Source organism: Mastacembelus armatus, chromosome 4 (assembly GCF_900324485.2).
Source record: "Mastacembelus armatus chromosome 4, fMasArm1.2, whole genome shotgun sequence".
Lineage (NCBI taxonomy): Eukaryota > Metazoa > Chordata > Actinopteri > Synbranchiformes > Mastacembelidae > Mastacembelus > Mastacembelus armatus.
This window is the reverse complement of record NC_046636.1, coordinates 16992276-17014012: the sequence shown is the minus strand read 5'-3', so window position 1 is coordinate 17014012 and position 21737 is coordinate 16992276. Positions and strand designations below refer to the sequence as shown.

Genomic DNA, 21737 nt, shown 5'->3' with positions numbered 1-21737 from the left:
AGAAAGATGTTTGTTTACCAGAAGATGGAGAGAGGAGATAAAAAGAGGATGAAAAGAGAGAAGACAGGGACGACAGATGAAGAGGTGAGGACAGGAACTTCACTATAGCTGTGTTGAATGAGCAGGAGGTTTTTCCCCCACTGCCTATCTCTGGAAAGCTTAAAAATAAGGCTATTTTAAAGAATCAGCAAGCTTTTTGACACTGTGATGTTGAGTCATGTAATGAAGCTTGGGTCTTTAGCCTGGCTTACCTATGACTGTCATTTGCATCCAGTTGGATTTGAAGTGATTTCTGTCTTTTGCATAAGTAATTCATCTCAAGCAAAACTGTGAGCATTATTTACAGCCTTGGGTCAAGCAGTTACTTGGTTGATAAAACAGCCAGAAATACGACAAACATAAAATATGATGTAATAGAGTTAATTATATTACATTAAACCAAACAGCTGTTTCCAAAATTACAATGGTGGTTGTTTTAGTGTCTGGGTCTGTTTTTTTTTCGAATAATTTCCCATAAAGATGATTTTATTAAGAAGCATTTTCTTTAAAATAGTCCCAAAGAAAATTCTGTGTGTTCGGGGTACCGGAAATGAAAGAAGGATATTAAGACGGAAGTTGTTAATAAAAACATGCACTACACAGGCAACTGGTGCAGGAAGAGAGTTTACTAACAACCAGGCTAAATTGCAAGAGGTATTCTTATATAACGAGGCCATATTTTCAGAATACATTTGACTATTTAACAGGGAAATATATTGCAATAATAATAAGTTGCCATCTGTTACTATATAAATTCGTAGAGTAGCCTATTTACATACTCAACCAACTTGTTCATGTGGCTCTTACTTGTTCTTACATGTCTTCCATAGCAGCTGTGACCAATTGATCCTGAGGATCCACAGGGAGACTGAGCTCTCGGTTCACTTGATAGATAACACCCTCTGGTGAATGTGTACTGGGCCAGGAGGATGTACTTCATGGATGTTGATGTCACCTGGGATGCTGCTTATATATATTCTAAGTGTGTTCTTTACAGGTCCTATGGCTCCAATGACAGCTGGATCTGTCATTTTCAACATCCTCTCCTATTCTTCATCACTGGTTATTTCCTCTTCTATATTATAAAAAAATAACCATGTATACACTTTCCTGTTTATCTTATTTTCTTCAGAAGGAATGCTACAAATAAATCCCTCCAATTTATACTAATACTGAGCCACAAAAGCAAACAAAATCAAAGAATGTGATTTTCTGTACATTTTCTTTCCTGGCAAAAATAATACACACACTATAATAACAACATACATTAGACAACGAAAGTAAATATAAGTGTGTATGTTTTTCCTACGTATTATCATCTCAGAATATCAAGTACTGATGATTTGCCAAGGGCCTTTTGTGCCTCATACCTAAACTACATGGTTAGGATTAGACATTAAAACTATGATGTTAGGTTGTAGGAAAAGGTTGTGGTTTGAGTTAAAATAGTCATCATTAAGTAACCTCCTACTAATGCAGATTTCTCTGATCTATATCACCATAAATGCATGGCTGGAGCTGCGGCACTGAGCACCAAATAGTGATTAGCTGCAGCTAATCCAGAATGCTGCTGCCAGAGTCCTTACAAATACCAGGAAACTGGACCATATCACACCAGTTCTCAGATCACTACACTGGCTTCCCGTTAGTCAAAGGATAGATTTTAAAATCTTATTGCTAGTTTATAAAGCACTAAATGGTCGTGGACCAAAATATATTCAAGATGTATTAGTTCCCTATGAGGTTTCCAGACCCCTCAGGTCATCTGGGACAGGTCTACTGTGTGTTCCCAGAACCAGAACCAAACAAAGTGAACCAAAGCATTCAGTTACTATGCTCCTCACTTCCTGAACAAACTTCCTGAACACCTGAGGTCTGGTCAAACTGTCAGCTCATTCAAATTAGGACTGAAAACACTGTTGTTTACTGCTGCCTTCAAATAATTGTTCATCCTTGTTTTCTTAATGTGCTTTTACATCTTATTTTAATTTACTTTATTTTATTTAAATTTATTTTAAATGTCTTTGTTTTTAAATGCTCTTTGCCATGCTTTTAATGTAATTATATGCCTTGTAAAGCACTTTGAGTAGTGTATGAATGGTGCTATACAAATAAATTTGCCTTGCCTTGCCTTGCCTTGCCTTGCCTTCATGTGGCTGTTGCAATCCCTGTGCATCTCATTGGGATGCAGTAGGCATCTTTAGTGTGTGTATGAGACACAAAACCTATTTGACACAATGTCTATATTTGACATCGTGAGAGTGTAAACCAGCTGGTTTTTCAAGCAAGTAGCAGTGTGGCTTAAAAAAGTGACCCTAAAGAGGTCAAAGGGTCAAACCCCACCATATCTGCTCTGTCCAACAGTAATGACTCAAGAATCCTGATTGTACTTGAAGTGCTGCTCAGTAACAAACTACTGATTCTTCCTTACAGACAATAATCCAACATATTTGAAATCCAGTCAGTGTCCTGATCTGTGATTCTCCATGAGCTGCTAGTGAACCAAACAAGCAAGTTAAAAAAATGCAATTTCACCTTTTGCTCAGCTCACAATCTACTGATCATTGTGAAAATGCAAACAATTTTATAGGATTTATACTCTCACACAGTTTCCTAGAAAGAACTTACTGTATTTTCCAAGCTATAAATCACATCGGAGTATAAGTCGCTTTTAGCAGAAAAACAATAAAAAACCTATATAACAGTAAAAAAAATATATATGTCACTTCAGTGTATAAGTCACATTCCTAATTATATTAATTATAGTCTGAATTAGCCTATGAAGAATGTAGGCTACGCATAACAACATGCAAAGGTGTATTACAAAATTCATTCATCTGTGTCAAGTAACATTAAACAGCTGTGCCAACATTGGGGTGGGGGGAGATGAAAGACTGTCTCCTAATCTCTCAGGTTGTCTGAATGCCAACACTTACTGCAAACTTTTTTTCTTTCGTTTAGGCGGCATTTTCACTTGTGTTACATTAGGAGTTAAGAGTTTAATATGAACATAAGCCTTTTAACTTTTTCAGCGGTATAACATTAGCTTTAATTGAGTCAAGAACGCCATCTAAGACTAGTGACTACTCAACAAAATTACTGTAAATACAATAAAACTATAAGTCTCTTCGCTGTATAAGTTGCAGGACAAGCCAGCGGAGTAAAAAAAAGTGCGACTTATAGTCCAGAAAATACATTAAAATATAATTGTAAATTAATGGCGTCACCAGGATTTGAAACGAGCGCAGTACTGGTGACATGTTCAGGGACGACCTGCACCCCTGCTATGTGAGTTAAATAGGGGCAAAACACATGGGCACGACACTCATCCCAAGGTTGACCTGGGCACTGCTAAAGAGTGAGAATATAGTTACCTGATGCCAGTATGCTAGCCGAGTGGCCTAGGCTTTGGCCTCTGCTATGCCTCTGCCAGTGATGGGCCTCCATCATAACGTCATATGTATATGTATATATATATATGCCTGTGTGTGTATGTGTGGCTGGCAAAACAGTAGGACTTATTAGCCCAGTATTTTTGCTCTGGGCCACCAGCCATCCATCATAAATGCCATAGTAAATTGTCTGAAAGCCTTGTTTAGTGCTGGCAAACTCACGCTTAATTCAAGGCAGCGTGCAGGAATGGAGCAAGAAAATAATGTGGTGATGGATGACTATGACCCCTCTTTGGGTAGACTCCGATGAGCGGACAGCTGGATAGTTTGAGCAAAGCAGAGAAAGGAGAACAAGAAGAGAGGGAGAGAGAGGAAAAAGGAGCAAAACTTGATATTCAGAGACTCACTCCAACTTTTCAACTACCCTCAGGCTGGTCAAGGGCTCAAGGGAATAACAAGTGTCTCCTTCAACCCCTTTTCTCTGTTCCCGAGATAGAGAAAAGTAAAACCCTCTAAAAATAGTGTGACTGTATTTCTTTTGGTGTGTGTGAGTCAGTGTATGTGTGTCTGCTGCCTACTGTGAGTGGACTACATGCATAATGACTTCCATTAACCTTCACACTGCTCAAAGATGAAGGAAAAGATTTATGGTGCATCTAGTATGACGCAAATACCATATTGAGTTTTTTTACGGTTTCTGCAAAGCTGGTACTGTTCTAATCATGGAATCTATTCTTATCTAAGTGTAATGTATAATGTCGATGAAGTAGCTCTTGTCTGGAAGTGATGGCCTGAGGCACACCACCAAAGAACCCTCTATTTATAATTTGAAGCTCTATGAGGTGCATTTGAACAAAATAAATCACTTCATCAAATTATGCCTTTTTTACTATAAATAAACTTGGGAACCACTATATTAAACTGCAATTTTCATTTAAAGCTGTTGTATATGTATACACCTGAAATCAGGGCTACATATAACAGACATATAATGTAAGCACGGAGAGGATATTTACTTATAATCCCCTTAATCAGAGTTCAGTGCAAAGCAATGGCTCACTGTAAGTTGACCTCTTCTCTGCAAAGTTAGTAGATTTAAAAGTATTTTTCTTCGATATATTTGCTGAATGTTGTGTGGGTGTATTTTTACATTATAACAATGTCTGCTACAAGCATTTTTACTTGCTAAAAAAAATCATATCATTCAGTTTCACCTTTGCTGCAGTACATATTACATAAAATCTTGTGGAGAAAGCAGAGGTTCAAGGTTTGCAGCAGATTTCATTTTTGTGGCTCAGATGATGCACAAAAGGAGTGCAAACAGTACTGATATTTGAAATATCTGCCTTAAATTGCAATTAAAATAAACAAAGACAACCAGCTCATAAGTTACAAAATCTGCCGTTGAATTTCAGTCTTTTAAAGACCCTTTTCTTTCTGACTGGTTCAACATTGTACCTGTAAATATAAATAAATTCTTTATCCTTGTCTGGCTTACTGCAAATAGCAGCAGTGACATACCTTTGTACCCTGAACTGTGGTTGACCATGCTGTAACATTTAAAGCCACAAGCTCTGGCTATGACCTATACTAGTGACCCTTCACTGGCTGGGGGCTGGCGACATAGACAATCTGACAATTTGAAGGTGATGAGGTGGAGAAAAGGCAGGACAAGTGTGCAGCAGTTACAAGGGTGAAGCAACCTTTGGTTTAGGAAATGTCAATACAGGGTGATGGAACTCTACCTGCAGACTTCCAACAGCAGAGTAGGCTGCGTAGGAGAACTGCTGCTTTGGCAGGTCATTTGGTCCACGCTGGTCGCACGGTATCCCGTTCGGCAGGAAACACTGGTGAGTGGACTTGTCAGTGATGGTGTTAGGTGTGGAACCAGGTAGGCTGAGTAAGACTGTGTGATTGGACAGATGGACATCAGTCAAACCAAGTCCAACCCACTGCCTGTAGAGGTACCTGGCTCTGGCTTCCTCGCTGTCATCTGACAAGCTGGAGAAAGACCTGGAAGTAGACAAAGAGTAGTGCTTATTATACCATGTAATACAACACAATGGATTATTTATGTTAAGGGCACAATACAAGAGATATTTATTCCCTCTTCTTCAGATTTAACTGAGACCCCTGGGCATATTTTTTAGCGTTTTAAAGGGTCTCATATAATGTATACTGAAACAAAGGGTCTTCCTCCAAACCTCATTAACCCTGACATGGTAAATGTCAGATAAATAGCGATAAATTATGCATATGGTATGTGATGCAACACATACTGTAACTTTCTAATACTGTTTTAGATAGGCAGCTGAGATTCCAATAGTGACTTATATGGAAACTTTCTGTTGTTCTTCCAGTTGCTCTACTCAGTGTTGCTAAATTAGCCAAACCTACAAAGGTTTTAAGGAGCATTGCTTGAACTGTGATTAGATGATTACTCACAGTTCAAAGAATGCTGCATTAAGATCTGAAGCCAATGTAGTTGTTTTGTTCATTAGTGTCCAAGCATAGTCACCACTTTATCTTCCATGATTTTTAAAATGTGTTATGACCCCAGGTCAGTGTGTGTGTGTGTGTGTGTGTGTGTGTCTGACGGAGGATGGAGTGGGCGTGGACGTGGGAAGCCCATGGATTGGTCCGATTGGAGTTCCGGGATTGGTCCAGTATTCCCGGAAGGACTATAAGAAGCCCACGGACTGCTGCTCAGGAGAGCGATTCTTCCATCTCTGCTACTCCCAAACCAGCTATTTTGATAAAACTTCGAGTTAGTTAGTTAGAAATCGTTTTTGTTTTGAGTTGAGAACATTTTTGTGTTTTTGATTTTCTCCTGTTCTGTTTTATGAGTTCCAGGCTAGAGACCTGTGATTTTGTGTTGTTCTCTTTTGATTAGATATCGTAGGGCTATTAGAGCGTTTGTGTTACTAATTTTCGTTTGTTAGAGACTGTAGGGCTGAATCTGGCGTTTTGGTTCAAGTAGGGCTAATATAGCGTTTTTGTTTTTGTTTTGAAATTCCTTTGTTTTTTTTTTGTGTTCTGTATTTTCAAAATAACTAAAATAAATAGTTCGTTAAACATAATTAGTAATTTCGTGATTATTGAGAGTGGGAGAGGTTTGGAGGAAAACTCCATATCGTGTTATGCACCGGTAACCCCTAGGCTGGGGCGTAACATAGAGGCGTAACAAATGGAACATTTCTTGGAGGGCCTCTTGTAGCACAGGTATTTCTTATATTTTATTTACTAATTTATTTACTATGATTTGCTTGATATTTAACTTTTTCATATTCATACTTTTTGTTAAGTAGCATAAACCTGAGTGTATCAGGCAAATATGACTTTTATATGATAAATATGATAAATCACAAAAATACTTTTGTCTTAGCAGGTGTATAGAAACACATGGATTACAAACATAACAACTTACTGAGATATTGACCTCTAGTAATGATATGGTGCAGATTTTTTTTTTCTTTTCCTGTGAGAGGTTATGGTGCACAAAAGTTAGTTATGGAGTTCCACAAGGTTCTGTGCTAGGATCGATTCTGTTCACCCTGTGTATGCTTCCTTTAGGAAATGTCATTAGGAAGCACTCTATTAATTACCACTGCTATGCAGATGATACTCAGCTGTATGTATCTATGAAACCTGTTAACACAAACCAGTTAACCAGACAAGCGTGTCTAACTGACATAAAGGACTGGATGACCAGTAACTTTCTACTTTTAAATTCAGAGGAAACAGAAGTTATTGTATTTGGGCCTAAAAACCTCAGAAATAGATTTTCTATTATAGCTACTTTAGATGGCATGCTACAGCCAGAGTCCTGACAGGAACTAGCAAGAGAGATCATATTTCTCCTATATTAGCTTCTCTTCATTGGCTCCCTGTAAAATCCAGAATAGAATTTAAAATCTTTCTTCTCACATACAAATCTCTTCATGATCAAGCTCCGTCATACCTTAAAGACCTCATAGTACCATATTATCCCAATAGACCACTTCGCTCTCAGAGTGCAGGTCTACTTGTGGTTCCCAGAGTTTCCAAAAGCAGAATGAGAGGCAGAGCCTTTAGCTATCAAGCTCCTCTCCTGTGGAACCAGCTCCCAGTCTGGGTTCAGGAGGCAGACACTCTCTGTACTTTTAAGGCTAGACTTAAAACCTTCCTTTTTGACAAAGCATAGTTAGGGCTGGCTTCAGGTAACCCTGAACCATCCCTTAGTTATACTGCTATAGGCCCAGACTGCCTGAGGACCATCGGTGCACTGAGCTCCCCTACCCTAACCCTCCCCTCCCCTCCCCTCCCCTCCCGTTTTTCCTCTCCACTGTGTGCTTGCTCATAAGGGATTTGGTTTTTTTGTTTTTGTAAAGTGCCTTGAGATTATTTGTATTGTGGTTTGGTGCTATACAAATAAATTGAATTGAATTGAATTAGCCATTTTGTTTGTCTTGTACACACTAGAAAGGCAATGATGTGCCAGCAAGGACAGGAAAAAAGATGGTTTGCAAATAAACATGAATGTATACAATGGAAGTTTGAAACTTTTAAGAAACTTTGGTTTATGAGGATGTGAGGATAAAGCATATACAGTACTTCTTACAGGCCACTGTTTGAGCAGGAGACCATGTAGGGAGAAACTGCAGAAGCTCTCCTGTGTACTAAGTTTTAGATCTGAGTAAAACACAGCAGAGGACAAAGTTGTGATTCTCTGTCCTTCATATTTTACAGATCTGATTAAATTCTATAAAGAATGCCATCTTTATTCGTGTCTCCAGGCTTGCAAATGAAAGATTGCATAATGACATTCTCAAAAAAATGATGTCTTTTAAAATGGAAAGTGTTAATAACACATTTCTTAAAAGAGTGAAATAAATAGGAACATGCTCAACACTTCAGACAATCAGAATGATAATGACAATACCCCTACTAATTGGTCTTCATAACAGTGAAAATCACTTTGCTTTTCATTTTTCCCTTTCAGCTTACTCTTTTTCTTTCTCACACACACTCAACTCCTGACAGAAGCTGTATGAATCTGTCATTTCTGTTTCCTAATTGGAAGAAAGAGATGTCAATAAAATTTGATCCAGGCCTTATTTGAGTCTGCTCTGCTGGATTGTTTGGTGCTCAGTGTTTACTTTCTTTATTGTTCTGAGTCTGAGAGGACTCGACTCAAAAGTTCACCAATAAAGACATTGGCTGAATGGACCGGCTGGTATTTCAGTCTTTGGTGAAGAACAAATAAGCCATCCTGCAATGAACAATACCTGGACCTGAGAAGATAACGTATCTCAATTAAAGATATGTTTTTAAATATACAGTTTAAACAATGCCACAAGTGCACAATTTTATTGGGGCCCATATATGCAAAAACACACAGATGATTTACTTCTATATATCAGTAGATTTTAAACCAGTTCTAAAGAAGCATGATAATCAAATGTCTCAATATTTGCTATTTGTTTTCTTACATCTTTTTTCCATTTATACACATTTTTCTTTCTATGTGGCAAATGTCAATTATTGATTTGACTTCTTGTGTTATGTACAGAGCTTCAGTAGGAATGAAAAGAGGTACAGACTAAGTGTTTGCACCTGCATTTACTGCTAAGATAGGCTAAACATAGCCTGACATATTCTGCTCCAAACTACTCTACACATCATTCGCACAGTGTCAGCAGAATGGACAGGAACAAAAGCTAGTTATGTACTTGGAGCATTTAGTGAAACCACAATTGTGCATAGTTTGTATGAAATTAGCCAAAGCATTTATACCTACTAAATCCATATTAATATTGGGTTTAGATTTAGAGGCTTTGCTGTATTCAGCTTTTTCTCTAAATCCCATTAACATGAATGCCTAATGTCAGCTACCTACCACGTGTTTAGTGTAATTAAACCCAGCCACAGATAGTCTACTCCACTTTTTCTATTCATTATAATTACAATCTAAACACTCACTCTCAGGCACAAAACTATTCATTTTAAGTGTCCTAAGTGCTGGTAATATATTTTTTCCATGTCTTTTGCAAGTGTGTGGACATAATTTCCATATGCAAACAATTTGATTCGGTGTGTCTAGCATGTGAGTGCGTGAACTATATACTGTATGTCAGTCTTAGCTGCAGATGGCCCAATTCACAATTAAAAAAAACAAACAATTCTGCCATTCTCTAGTCAGCAGGCCACGTCTCATAGCTCGCCAGGAGCAGCAGCAGGAGGCAGTATGTCCGCTGCTGTGTTTTCATGCATGTGTGTGCACTCACAGAGACATTCATCTATAAGCCAAGCTGTTGGAAGGACTCCTGCGATTTGGGACTCATGCCCAGTTCTGATGATGCTTCCTGTCTCAAGTGTCTTTGAGTGCGTGTGCATATGTGCATTGATCTTAACAGCTGTGTCTTTGTGTTTACGTATTTATGTTCATGTCTTTATGTTTTTCTGGGTTTTTTGATGAGGAAGTAACACTGATGTCTTAAGTTGGTAAGAGAATACGTCTATACCCCTATAGATCCCATACCCCTTTCCCAAAAGTACATTTTCCTCTCTCCACATCTTGGTATTTAAATATTTTACTTAAAGAAGTATAACAAAACATACAAGTAAAAGTCCCACATTCAGATTTTTACTTTGGCAAAACTGTAGAAGTGTGTATTGTTATTTATTAGAATAATGCCATAAGAAGAAGTAGAAGAAGTAAAACACAATAAACCTAATGTGACCAATATATATGAAAGGAAGGACATGTAGAGAGAAAATCTACAGATACTCATCAACCACATTCCTGGCATTTTAGCATCTTTCAGCTCATTTCGCATGAGTAAATTTACTTCTTTCACTCATTCAGTTCAACAACTCATCAACTTCATTTCCAGCAGCAGCAGGCAGACATTTTAGTAAAATAGCTATGACAAATCCACTGTGCACTACCTGCCCAACACCAAACAGCATACAGTTGAAGTTAAAGAAGAACACAGTGGAGTATATGTTCAGCTAAACAGCCAATAGTCACAAAGGTTGGCAGAGACCAGAAAAAGAACAGCACACACTATTTTGATCAGTTATATTCATCAGTTGGAAGCATGAGCATATATCTCTCTCTATGTTCAGGATGCAAAAATAGGCAACTGTTTTCTGAAGTGGGTCCTGGCTGCTTGAATGGGTGTTTTCTAGCTTATTAGACTTTTATTCAGGAAATTATATAAATGCACCAAAAGTGATGTACTAATACATCACAGTACAGATATTTTTACATATGACAGTATGAAATGTGCAGGTGTAAATAATCAAATGAATAATGGATAAATGATGGCTGAATTTAGCTGCATCAGTCTTAGGGTCCTGGTATTAAGATTGCTGTAATGACTGTCATGACTTACAGTGACATTTGAATACAAGTCAAAATATCTGGTACATAAAAGGCCTATGGCACAGGTCTAAGATGCTGAATCCTATTGCAAGAAAACTGCAAGAGAGTGAGGAAGACATCAATCAAGCTTATTCTGTACACACTTCACAGTCCTGAGAAAAGGTATAATATACAGGCAAGCTAAAATTTGGAAAATTAGACCTTTGTGGTCTAAAAATATAAACAACATTGTCTGAGCCATGGATGAGAGACACTGTCCCATGCCTTAGAAACTAATCAGGTGGTAGCCTAGGTGTGTGCAGGTGCTGCTGAAGACAGTTAACCTCAAGCTGTTCCACTGACACTGCCCATTAATCAACAACACCACAGCAGACTGGACACCTCCCTTTGTGACTGTGTGGTACTGTGATAATAATAATAATAAGTTTGCATTCCTTTTGTACAAATGTAGTTTACATTTGATAATTTAGGTTTACCCAGACATACAAGGTAAGCATGTTCTAACACTGTCCTTCAGCATGACACAGAGTCCTCTGTCCTGTCACTACTAATTACATATTGTTTATATGTTACTCAGTCAATCCTTTGCTAAATCCCTTCCTAACTGGTGCTGCTCAACAAGTCTTTCAGTCCAGCCCTGCATATAGTATACAGCATGTTTACAGATTTACAGATTTGCACACGTACCACACAATAATCATAACGTAATCATAACTGTAACCATACACTCTGTTAAAACTCTTCCTGCCGATCCTTTGTTTTGGGTAAAGAACACACGCAACCCTCTTAACTCTCTAAAGGTCTCCATGAACAGCATTTTGCCATGGGAAGAAACTCAAATATGACTGGCTAGGGCAGCTATGATTGGGCAACGACTGTTTGGGAGAGCAGTATAGTAAACAATGTGTCATTCTTTAGTGTACCATTCAGTCTTTTATCATGGGAACATGGCAATGAATTCTCCCTGACAACAGAGCAACTGTTTAGGAGAGACTGTGTGCTGTTTTGGAGACTCTTCTTGTTTGTTGTTTCATTACTTCTTCTGCAGAAAAGATTTCCCACCAGTGTTGAAACCTGACAGCTGAATTTATCAGGACAAACAGGGAGAATATATGATGTCTCTCTCCTGAAGGACACTGGTCACTTAGTACAGTGGACAACAGTGGCATTTCGTCATTTAGTTTATTGAAACTTTAATGGATTCACGTTTCAGACTTCATTAAACCTGTCATTTTAGAAGGTTACTATCCCATCCGTATCATGTGGAGTTGTACCCTGTTTAAGACAGATAGCTCTCCTTTTGACATTTTCATCAGGCTAATAGGACTGAACATGTATGTCATGTACACCATCTCTATTTATTTTGTGGGTACTAGTTCAAAAAAAGCTGTTCTGAAACTTATTTTCATGCTGTGTACCCTTTCTCATGCCTGCAGATAGGCTCTGACTGTTTTGAAGTGTTAATAAACAGGCTGCATTTGAAGCCCTGTTACTGCCTTTATCTGATGTGTGGATTGAATCTTTCCCTCTGAAGCCTCTTTACCCCATAGAAAACAATGAAAAACTGTTTATGCAAACTTCAGCCAGCTGCTATTGTTTCATAAAAGACTTTCTATGTTTCATATCTTGCCTGTTTGGCATCTGAGCTTTAATTAATTCTTTATTCTCAAGATCACTGAAAATGGAGTGAGTAACATAAATGTCTCTTCATCGTAATTTGAAACACCAGTTAAAAGTCTGGTCCATAACTGCCAAGCTGAAATTTCTGCGCAAGTCAAAAGCTTTTGTAATATTAAAGCTAGAATATGTTAATATTGCTTCAAAGCCAAGCCTTTAGCATCATTGCACCATCTCCTTTGAAAGACAGTCAGACAAATTAACTTAGCAAAGTACGTTTGTCTGGTTCACTTTAAAAAAAAAAAAAAAAACTAATTTTGCTTTGTGCAGCCTTGTTTTTATTGCATATTTTATGCTTGTTGTAATAAGCATAATGTGTAAAAGCTCTTAGCATATAATATAATTGGATATAATTGTCTCACTAGGAGCTCTGTTTACTTTCTTGGGCCAAGCAGACTCAGAATATGAGTCGCTGTTACCTCTGCTGGCAGCTGCTCAGGGTAATGTATTCCTGTAGCACACAATCATTTTAATAGCTCATCCATTTGTTCAGGAGACAATTGATTTTCTCTGTTTCCATACACGTTAGTCACATTTGATTTCTCTCGTCCCATTTGCATTTGTCGCATTTTAAAAGCATGACGCCTGTATTCAGGCTCCATGATAGGATATCTTTATTCAGGTGCCAGGCTGGTGTTAAGGTGGAATCTAACTGATGATGCCAGTGAAGATGATTTTACACATCATTGGCACTTCTATGCGGTGCTACAGTATATAGTACAATGCAGAGGGAAAGAATCAGGAAGAAACTCACATTTTAGTGAAAATAAATATAAGTATTACTAGGCTGAGGGATATAATATATTCAGCCTATATTCTGCTTCTGCTTTCTTTGATCTCTGAGGAAAGATAACTGTATAGTTTTAAAGCAATAGTAGTCATCTGGGCTTTAAATTACCACTTTATTGGTTCACAGAATTAGTATGCATATATTTGTAATTTTGTAATTAGAGTTTCATGTTGCTCAGAGAGCCTGGATGTTTACAGTATATGTCTATATGAAAATTGAAATAATTATCATATAAATAAAATGTATTTAAAGCACTAAACTTCTAGCTAAATAAAATAGGGAAGCAGATCTTATATTCAGTCCTTGGGTCTGTAACATTAAGGAGGTTTACTGATAATGTCTATTAATAATTGTTATATTGCATTTTTCCCTCACACTGAAGATTCAAGGAGAGAGGTTCAAGGAAAGTAAGTGAGGAGAGAGGAAATGAGGAAGCATGTTTTTAGAGAAATGAGACATCAGGCTTGTTGAAGATTAACTGCACCTCACAGATGAAATCAGGTGGTGACAGCACTGAGAAAACTGCAGTCAAGACTTCACAGCCTACAGAGGAAGTCAAAGAAACAGTGATCTTGTTACATTTGATATGGATTTAGTAAAACGTTGTCAGGCTTGTGTACTCAACTTGTAGTCCAATAGTCTCCAGTTGTTTTAATTTGTTAATTTTGTTTGAAAGTTAAAATGCTAAATGAAGATTTCTGATCTCGGTTTATAACGTGTAATGTAAGGCAGCCATCCTGTCAGTTTGTTGCTGTATATACCAAGATTGATTACTGCCACTCAAAGTACATAAACAAAATCAAATCATTGATAAACAGTCAAAACACACAAGGAGAGAAAATTAGACAATACCTGACACTAAGAATCTTCATACTCACTTTTTTGGGGCACTGCATCCTCCAAGAATAAAATCTGTATTATACATAAAGTAATAATCTTGAACTATCATAGCTTATCTGCAGTGTGTGAGAATTATTTATAATACAGTACACACTGATTGTCTCCCACTGATAAAAGATTAAGGTCAACTGATAACAATAAAATCTGACTAATAAAATCAGGCCTTGAGGTCTTGCAGTCAGTGCAGAGCAACTGCAGCGCCTGGCTTCAAAAGGTGTAGCCCACTTGATATTGTGAGGTTCCTATGATGTCAGAGCAAGTTGGGTTCAAGCTGAACGAGATTTTAACCAGCATTCATTGTTTGGTAGTTGCCCATAATTGATCCGGCACAGGCCTGGCTCATCTCAAATGAGCATATCCTTTGCTCTGATCCATTTTCTGAAGCAATGTCCATTTCTAATCATAGTGGCACAGCTGGGCAAGCTGTCAGTCAGAGCTTTATTGCATTTTTTAGGACCATATTGGTGTTTGAGTTTTTATTTTTTGTAATTTTATTGACTTTTCTCTCAAACATTGGTACACTTTACACATCAGCTATCTACAAATACACTTATAAGTAAGCACACATACATCTGTTAGACATCTGTTAGACTACCTACCTCATTACATATTGTAATGCATATTGTGTACATTCAAAAGCAAAAGAATTAAAAGAAAAGCAGAATACAAGAAAATTATTAATAATAAAGAAAACAGTCAAAAGTAAAACTATGTACAAACGGGTAGTGAGCAGCTAAAGTCAAGAGTTTTCTAAAAATTGAGATCAGTTCTATGAGATGCTATACATTTAGTCCATTTGTGTGATTCAAACTGTTCCATTTTTGGTTTATAAATGCTGTTATTTGCTCCATTTTGAAAATTTCCATTATGATTTCTACCCATGAATTTAGGGTTGGACTCTTCCGCGTCAAGCATTTTTTGGTTAGACTCTTTTTAACCGCCATCAACAATATATTTAATAAATATTTATCCCCTTTTAACCATTCCTGTGGGAAGTATCAGAACAATAACATTTTTATATCTAAGGGTATCTCACACTTAAATATGTTTTGTAGGGTGGCGTGTATTTCTTTTCAATATTTTTTAATGATTGAGCAGTCCCAGAAAACATGGTAGTGGTTTGCACTTATGTTTCCAAACTGTCTCCAAAATACAGAGAGATTATTGGAATTATGCTGTGATTTCTGAGAGGGTGTGATAAAATATCTTATTAAACTTTTCCAACCAAACTCTGTGACTTGGAACATTTTCATTGATACTCCACATCACTGTCCATTCCTCTTCTGTTATTATTATTCCTCCTACTTTCTCCCATTTAGACTTAACTTATGTTGAATGATGTTTAAGATTAAGTAAACATTTGTATATACCTGAAATAATTTTCCTTTGAGAATCTGATTTATATGCTTTTTTAAATAGTTCTATTAGGCCAGTCCTCATATAAGCCTCATCCTTCAGTTTCACGTTAACAAAATGTCTCATCTGTAAGTATCTATAAAAATCATGTTTTTCTAGTGAGTATTTCTCTGTTTCAAAACTCCCTAGTGTATTATCTTCAGGTTAAGAACCGATATTGGTCTATAGGATACACGTCCCAATTTGTCTTTACCTTCTTTTGGTATGGCTGATATTATCGCCTCCTTCCAGCTAGGTGGAGCTTGTGCCTTTTTAATAACCCAGTTTAATGTAGGGAGTATGATAGGAATCAGTTCTTTTTTAAACTCCTTGTACCATTCTGTCGTATAGCCGTCTGATCCAGGTGATTTGCCTAGTTTGAGTCTACTATTTGCAGTTTTTAATTCATCTTCAGTTATATCAGTGGTCATCCTTCTATTTTCTCACTTAGAGTAGGTATCTAGTGTTCCAATTCCACAGTTGTGTATTTTATCTTTATCTTTTCCAAATGTTAAAAAGTAGTCTTTCCTAGTGTAAAGAGAGTGAGGGGCTGAATAATTAGTGTAATCTCTTCTATTAGGAAATAGATCCCTCCATATATCTACTAAACTGACTTCTTCTAAGAGTGCATTGACCTTCTTGTATAGTAGCCTCTTGTCATAGCTTTTCCCACTAGAGGAATCCAATTTAGGTTTTAAATATATATTTAAATCTCCTCCGCATATCAAAAAACCTTCCGTTTCTGTTGTCATGATATTAAGTATTTTCTGGAAAAAACTTATATTACTTCCCGGGAGTGCATATATATTTAGCAGCGTAACTGAAATCTCATATATTTTGCCCTTTACTAATATATATCTGCCCTCCTTATCTCTCCTTTCTGATACCTTTTTGAAGTTGAGGTTTTTTTTTTTGATAAAATTTTGCTATGTTTGATTGGATTCAGCATCCCATTGACATTAAAAGATATAACTTGGACTTTCTCTCTAACCATATTTACCTAAGGACCTGCCCTGACATGACATGATGATATAGAACTTGACTGAATCACTCCCAGAACAAATATGAATGATAGAACTTATACAACGTAAAAACAGGTATCAGTGGTCTGATTCCAAGGTTGGGGTCTCTAACCGATGACCCTGTGGTAAGCTAGAGAAAACATCTAGCTGTGGAGGAAAGTCTGTCTCCCATGTGGTTTGGGGTCCCCCACTGCAGCTTTCAGAAAAGTAAGTCTGTGTGCATTCCACGAAATACTTCCTTGAGTATTCCCCCCTAACGTACATCTATTCTCATTTTGATAAAGGAGAAAGATATCTATCCATCCATTTTCTTTTTTTTACCCGCTTATTCCTTAACCAGGGTCACAGGGATCTGCTGGAGCCTATCCCAGCTCTCTTTTAGGTGGAAGGCAGGGGTACACCCTGGACAGGTCACCAGTTCATCGCAGGGCCACATATAGACACACTCATATAGAACACACTCACACTCACTCCTATGGGCAATTTAGAGTCACCAATCGACCTAACATGCATGTTTTTGGACTGTGGGAGGAGTACCCGGAATAAACCCACGCAAGCACGGGGAGAACATGCAAACTTCACACAGAAAGGCCGGGTTGCGAACCCACGACCTTCTTGCTGTGAAGCAACAGTGCTAACCAGTTATTTAAACACTTTTGGATAATTAAAATTTAGCACCACATTTTATGTTTTAAACTAGAAGCATTACCCCTTTTTGTTATTGTTTGCTTAGCTCACCGGAGGTTTGGACTTTCATTTAAAGTTCTTCTGAAGGGGATGAGGGCCGTCTTCTAAAGACATTCAACTTATCCCTGATGTTCCTCTCTCGCTGTTCCTCTGTCCTGTGCTTTTGCAATCCTTTCATTATCTCCAGGCGGTACGGGACAGTTGCTCTGCAAGACTCTCTTTAGGCTTGATGACACTGACAGGCAAACCTCTCTCCTTCATGTCTGCATTCGCCTCCTATGCTGTCTGATACAGTTTTGTCCCGTCCTCATAAAACACCCGAAGTTTAGCAGGGAATGGTGTCTGGAAGCGTATCTGTCTCTGTTTTAGTACTCATTTAGCTTCTGTGTATTCCTTGCCTTTCTGAAGAATTGTAGGAGGATAATCTTGGTCAAAGTACACTGGTCTGTCATTCAGAATGACCCTCTTCCCCCATGCTTTGCGTAGGACCTCTTCTTTGATTTTGTAGCGATGGAATTTGACTCTCCTCTGTCGCCGGAGGGTTTCGGGGCGAACGCCCGATGAGCTCTCTCGATGCCAAGATCAATAGTCGGGGGAATCTCCAGGGTGTCTCGAAGGAACTTTTCATTGACACCCCTTCTATTCCCTTGGAGACATTGTAGAGCCTTATAGCCTTATATTCTTCTTCATCCTTCTTGGTCGAGAAGATTGATTTCCTGTTGATTTAGCACTTATCATGTTGCTCATCACCTGTTTGACATTTTGAATCCGGTCTTCTACCTCCCCGATTCGCATTTCTATCTCCGTGATCTTTTCCTTAACATTAGTAAGTTCGCTGATAATCTCATTCAGTTGTTTCGTGTCCTTACGAAAGTTTCAAACTTGCCGTGTTACTCCGATGAGTATTAGCATTAGCTTCGCCATCTTGTGCTTGCGAGAGAGAGCTTTTGTCTGAAGTTTCTTCATTTGTATTTTCCCCCGCTGTTTTTTTTTTTGTTTCCATCCTTTCTCCCCATTCTTGCCCCTCTTATTTAACAGGACCAGTCGAGAAAATTTAATATTTGATAAGTTGGTGGGGCATTAAAGTGCTTTTCCCGGAGGAGCGGTTGTTTAAGATGCCATTCAGTGAGATGACGTCACTGGAACCCTCTGTGTATGTTTATTTTAATGGGGCCTTCAGGGTAGGATGTTGCCTCTGTGTTTGAGTTTTTAATGACAAATGATTAGATAACGATTACAGTTACAAAAGTTCTGTATATCTATAGATTCATTTACTTCTTTTCAGGAAACAACAGAATCCATAACAATAAGTTGATTTTTTGCATGTTCTCCCCATGCTTACATTGGTTTTCTCCGGGTACTCCAGCTTCCTCCCACAGTCCAAAATCACGTATTGATGATTCTAAATTTCCCACAGGAGTGAGTGTGAGTTTGTGTGGTTGTTCGTCTACATGCATACATCCAAAGAGAGCTGGGATAGTCTCCAGCAGATCTCCATGACCCTAAATAGGAATAAGTTGGTATAGATAATGGATGGATATGTTTCAACAGCATTCCTTCATTGCATCACCAAGGAGTGTTATAAATGTCCATGTCAGTGACAGCATGACAATCACATAACTTTAACAAAATAAAGATGACTGTTAAGCTATCAAACTGATAATACCACCACTGTTAGGCCCCGAGGTTTCTGTTTCCTGTTTGTCTTATTTTGGTCAGTTCCTGTGTTCCGTTTCTGTCCAGTGTTAATCCCAGGTAGCTTTGTGTCTCGTTTGCTCATTAGCCATATTACGTTCACCTGTGTCCTGAGTTCTTTCTATATAGATCCCCTGTGTTCCTTTGTTCCACGCCGGAGCATTGATGATGATAATGATAAGTATAGCGTCTGTGTGTCATAGGTACGACAGTCTGTGTTTTCCTGTTTCCGTTTCTGTCCTGTCTGTCTGCCCGCCACGTGGCAGAGATTATTTTGTGTGTGCTTGAGCCCTGGACAATCCAGGGAGAATTAAAGCCTGTTGTGTTCCGCACTTGGGTCCTCACTCCTTTCTTCCTTCACCATCGACACCGCCACCATGATACCATAACAACCACAACTATATGTGCAGAAAAAAACAGTTGAAATATGAATTATTTTTCCTGAATTAACAATAGTATTAAAAGCATTGCACCTTTAAACCTAATAGTACAGTGGTGTGAAAAAGTGTTGGGCCCCTTCCTGATTTCTTATTTTTTTGCATGTTTGTCACACTTTAATGTTTCAGATCATCAAACAAATTTAAATATTAGTCAAAGATAACAAGTAAACACGTCATGCAGTTTTTAAATGAAGGTTTTTTTTATTAAGGGAAAACAAAATCCAAAACTACATGGCCCTGTGTGAAAAAGTGTTTGCCCCCTAATCCTAATAACTGGTTGGGCCACCTTTAGCAGCAACAACTGCAATCAAGCATTTGCAATAACATGTAATGGGTCTGTTACAGCACTGTGGAGGAATTTTGGCCCACTCATCTTTGCAGAATTGTAAGTCAGCTACATTGGAGGGTTTTCGAGCATGAACCGCCTTTTTAAGGTTGCTACGTCCCCGCCTGGATGGGACATAAAATGTTGTAGAGGGAAAAGGGGAAATGGAAGGAGGCGGTGAGGGAGCGGCTCACATAATGCTCAAGGCTTGGTGTTTATTTTACAATTTTGGTGAAGAATACAAAAATGAAGGTGCTATATATAACTAGTGACTATTTACAACAACGGAAAAGAAAACAAGCTGACACTCATGAACTAAAGCCAGCCAACAAGTAGTTAGAAACAAGAACACACAGATGCGAGTACACTGGTTCAGTGAACCAACTGGTTCAGTGTAATACTATTGTTAATTCTGATCAACAAGTTTCTAAACAACACTTTCAAGTAATGATAAGGCAAAAACAATCTTAGCAGCTTAGCGAATGGCAGACTGTTCACACTAAATCCCAGTCCACGATGAGTGAGATTCTTCCGGTCCTTAAAAAGCAACGCAAGTGATTGGCTGATGCGTCTCAGCTGGCGCACATCACCTGACATCAATAGAACCAACTAACAGTGAAAGAGTATGAACATGACAAGAGAAGTGTCCAAAGAAGTGTCACAAACGGCACCTCAGGGCCCATAACAAAGGTCATGCCACAGCATCTCAATCGGATTCAGGTCAGGACTTTGACTAGGCCTATCCACAGTCTTCATTTTGTTTTTCTTCAGCCATTCAGAGGTGGACTTGCTGGTGTGTTTTGGAACAATGTCCTGCTTCAGAACCCAAGTTTGCTTCAGCTTGAGGTCGCGAACAGATGGCCGGACATCCTTCAGGATTTTTGGTAGACAGCAGAATTCATGGTTCCATTTATCACAACAAGTCCTCCAGGTCTTGAAACAGCAAAACAGCCCCAGACCATCACACTGCCACCACCATATTTTACTGTTGGTATGATGTTCTTTTTCTGAAATGCAGTGTTACTTTTATGTCAGACGTAATGGGACACACATCTTCCAAAAAGTTAAATTTTTGTCTCGTCAGTCCACAGAGTATTTTCCCAAAAGTCTTTGGGATCATCAAGATGTTTTCTGGCAAAACTGAGACGAGCCTTTATGTTCTTTTTGCTAAGCAGCGGTTTTCATCTTGGAACTCTGGCATGCAGACCATTTTTGCCCAGTCGCTTTCTTATGGTGGAATCATAAACAGTGACCTTAACTTAGGCAAGTGAGGCCTGCAGTTCTTTGGATGTTGTTGTGGGGTCATTTGTGACCTCTTGGATGAGTTGTCACTGCGCTATAGGGGTAATTTTGGTTGGCTGGCCACTCCTGGGAAGGTTCTCCACTGTTCCATGTTTTCGCCATTTGTAGATAATGGCTCTCACTGTGGTTCACTGCAGTCCCAAAGCTTTAGAAATGGCTTTATAACCTTTTCCAGACTGATCTCAATTACTTTCTTTCTCATTTGTTTTTGAATTTCTTTGGGCATGATCTTGGCATGATGTCTAGCTTTTGAGGATCTTTTGGTCTACTTCACTTTGTCAGGCAGGTCCTATTTAAGTGATTTCTTGATTGCGAACAGGTGTGGCAGTAATCAGGCCTGGGTGTGGCTAGAGGAATTGATAAACCACAGTTAAGTTATGTTTTAACGAGGGGGGGGCAAACACTTTTTCACACAGGGCCGTGTAGTTTTGGATTTTGTTTTCCCTTAATAAAAACCTTCATTTAAAAACTTTAAATTGGTTTGATGATCTGAAACGTTAAAGTGTGACAAACATGCAAAAAAATAAGAAATCAGGAAGGGGCCCAACAACTTTTCACATCTCTGTATGTTCCTGTCCATAAATAGGACAGCCTTCCTCTAAATGCCTAGTGGCAAATGATGGCTCAACATCTGTTGCCTGCCTTTCTTACCATTAACAATACAACAAGACACTGTTTTTTCTTCAGTCTGAATGTGTGTTTTA

At 38.3% G+C, this 21737-nt stretch overlaps 1 protein-coding gene across 1 annotated transcript in view; it reads right to left on the bottom strand.

Moving 5' to 3' along the window:
* naaladl2 (N-acetylated alpha-linked acidic dipeptidase like 2) overlaps positions 1 to 21737 on the bottom strand; it is a 425480-nt gene that overhangs the window by 247449 nt on the left and 156294 nt on the right. Inside the window, exon 5 of the mRNA XM_026305607.1 lies at positions 5177 to 5444. Within this exon, the coding sequence (XP_026161392.1) occupies positions 5177 to 5444 (268 nt within the window). The remainder of the gene's footprint in view (positions 1 to 5176; positions 5445 to 21737) is intronic.